Genomic DNA, 1,207 nt, shown 5'->3' with positions numbered 1-1,207 from the left:
ATGTCTGTATGTATCAATATTCACACACACGCATAACGTAAGATATCCATGCTCATTCACACCCCTTCTACACTGTGACGACAACCCCGATTCCATTCCCATCAATATTTTCCCTTTCAGAGCGAACTTCCTCCACAGTCACAATGAAGAAAATTTTCTCGAGAAGACTTCTGTTCCTCCATGTCGCCCTTGCCGTCGTCCTCCTGTACCTTGCCTTCGTGGGATTCTCCAACAGGCCCTTCGAGGAACAGGTCTTGAGGCCTTTGGAGGCAAAGGCCGAGCGGGATACGATGGGACTTGAAGGCGAAGGCATGGTTGATGAAACAAAGAGGAGGAGGAAAGGCAAAGCAGTTTATATTTTAGGACACAGGAAGGAGAGAGTTAAAAAGAAGGTGTTTGCGAAGGAAAAGAGTAACAGGGATGTTTTACCTTCGCTTGAGCCGTCAGGAGGATCCGCTCTGTTGAGTCTCGATCTCGCAGAGTATAGTCCAGAGGTGAGTCTATTTGGAAAATTGAAAAATAAAGGAAAACGGAATCAAAATAAGAATAGCAAGAACAGCTAAGAGAAATAAAAACAAATTAGAAGAAAGACGTGGTAACAGTCAGGAAGAACAAAATTCATGGAACAAAATGGGATCTTTACAAATGTTTCAGTTGTTATTGGCATCACTGTTTGCCTATATTTATTATCTGTTCTTGTTTCGTATTCTGTTTTTCTTTTTGACCTCATGCTTTTATCTGATCCCTCCCCCCTCCTAATCTTAGACGTTTCATGTAGCACAAAACAGGCCTTATGACCATAGAAGATATTTTTCCTTCCATGTTTGCGTATCATCAACTGGAACCAGTTTTGTTTTAGAGGTATCTTAATGTTGATTTGCTTTTGGTATTATTTCAAATATTTATCCGAAATTATCTGCAGTTATCGGTGATTTACATCCACGCTGAAACCCAAGGGCATTATCACCTACACTCTTTCACTTTGGTTCCCAAGTACGACAGATAAAGTCCATCTGCAGCTACAGTTACTGAACAAAGACCAGTTACAAAGATCAGTTACAGTCCGGTCCCTCTCTGCTCTTAGTGTACCTTGCGCGTCAGTAAAGGCCGATAACTGACAGTGTTATGGATGGTGATAAGGAGTTATCTATTCAATCCTATGCTTCTTGATATCTGGCTAGCGTTCGGTGACGTGTTCAGTTCTTTA

General features: G+C 41.6%; 1 protein-coding gene across 2 annotated transcripts in view; it reads left to right on the top strand.

Moving 5' to 3' along the window:
- The window catches only part of LOC119592806 (carbohydrate sulfotransferase 11-like), a 9,749-nt gene that overhangs the window by 1,077 nt on the left and 7,465 nt on the right, over window positions 1-1,207 (top strand). For both annotated transcript variants that reach the window (XM_037941714.1, XM_037941715.1), the window contains exon 2: window positions 121-494. In XM_037941714.1, coding sequence (XP_037797642.1) covers window positions 144-494 — 351 coding nt within the window. In that variant the 5' untranslated portion in view covers window positions 121-143. The remainder of the gene's footprint in view (window positions 1-120; window positions 495-1,207) is intronic.

Source organism: Penaeus monodon, chromosome 31 (assembly GCF_015228065.2).
Source record: "Penaeus monodon isolate SGIC_2016 chromosome 31, NSTDA_Pmon_1, whole genome shotgun sequence".
NCBI classification, from domain to species: Eukaryota; Metazoa; Arthropoda; class Malacostraca; order Decapoda; family Penaeidae; genus Penaeus; species Penaeus monodon.
Note: the sequence above shows the minus strand (reverse complement) of the source record. Positions and strands in the feature narration are given on the sequence as shown.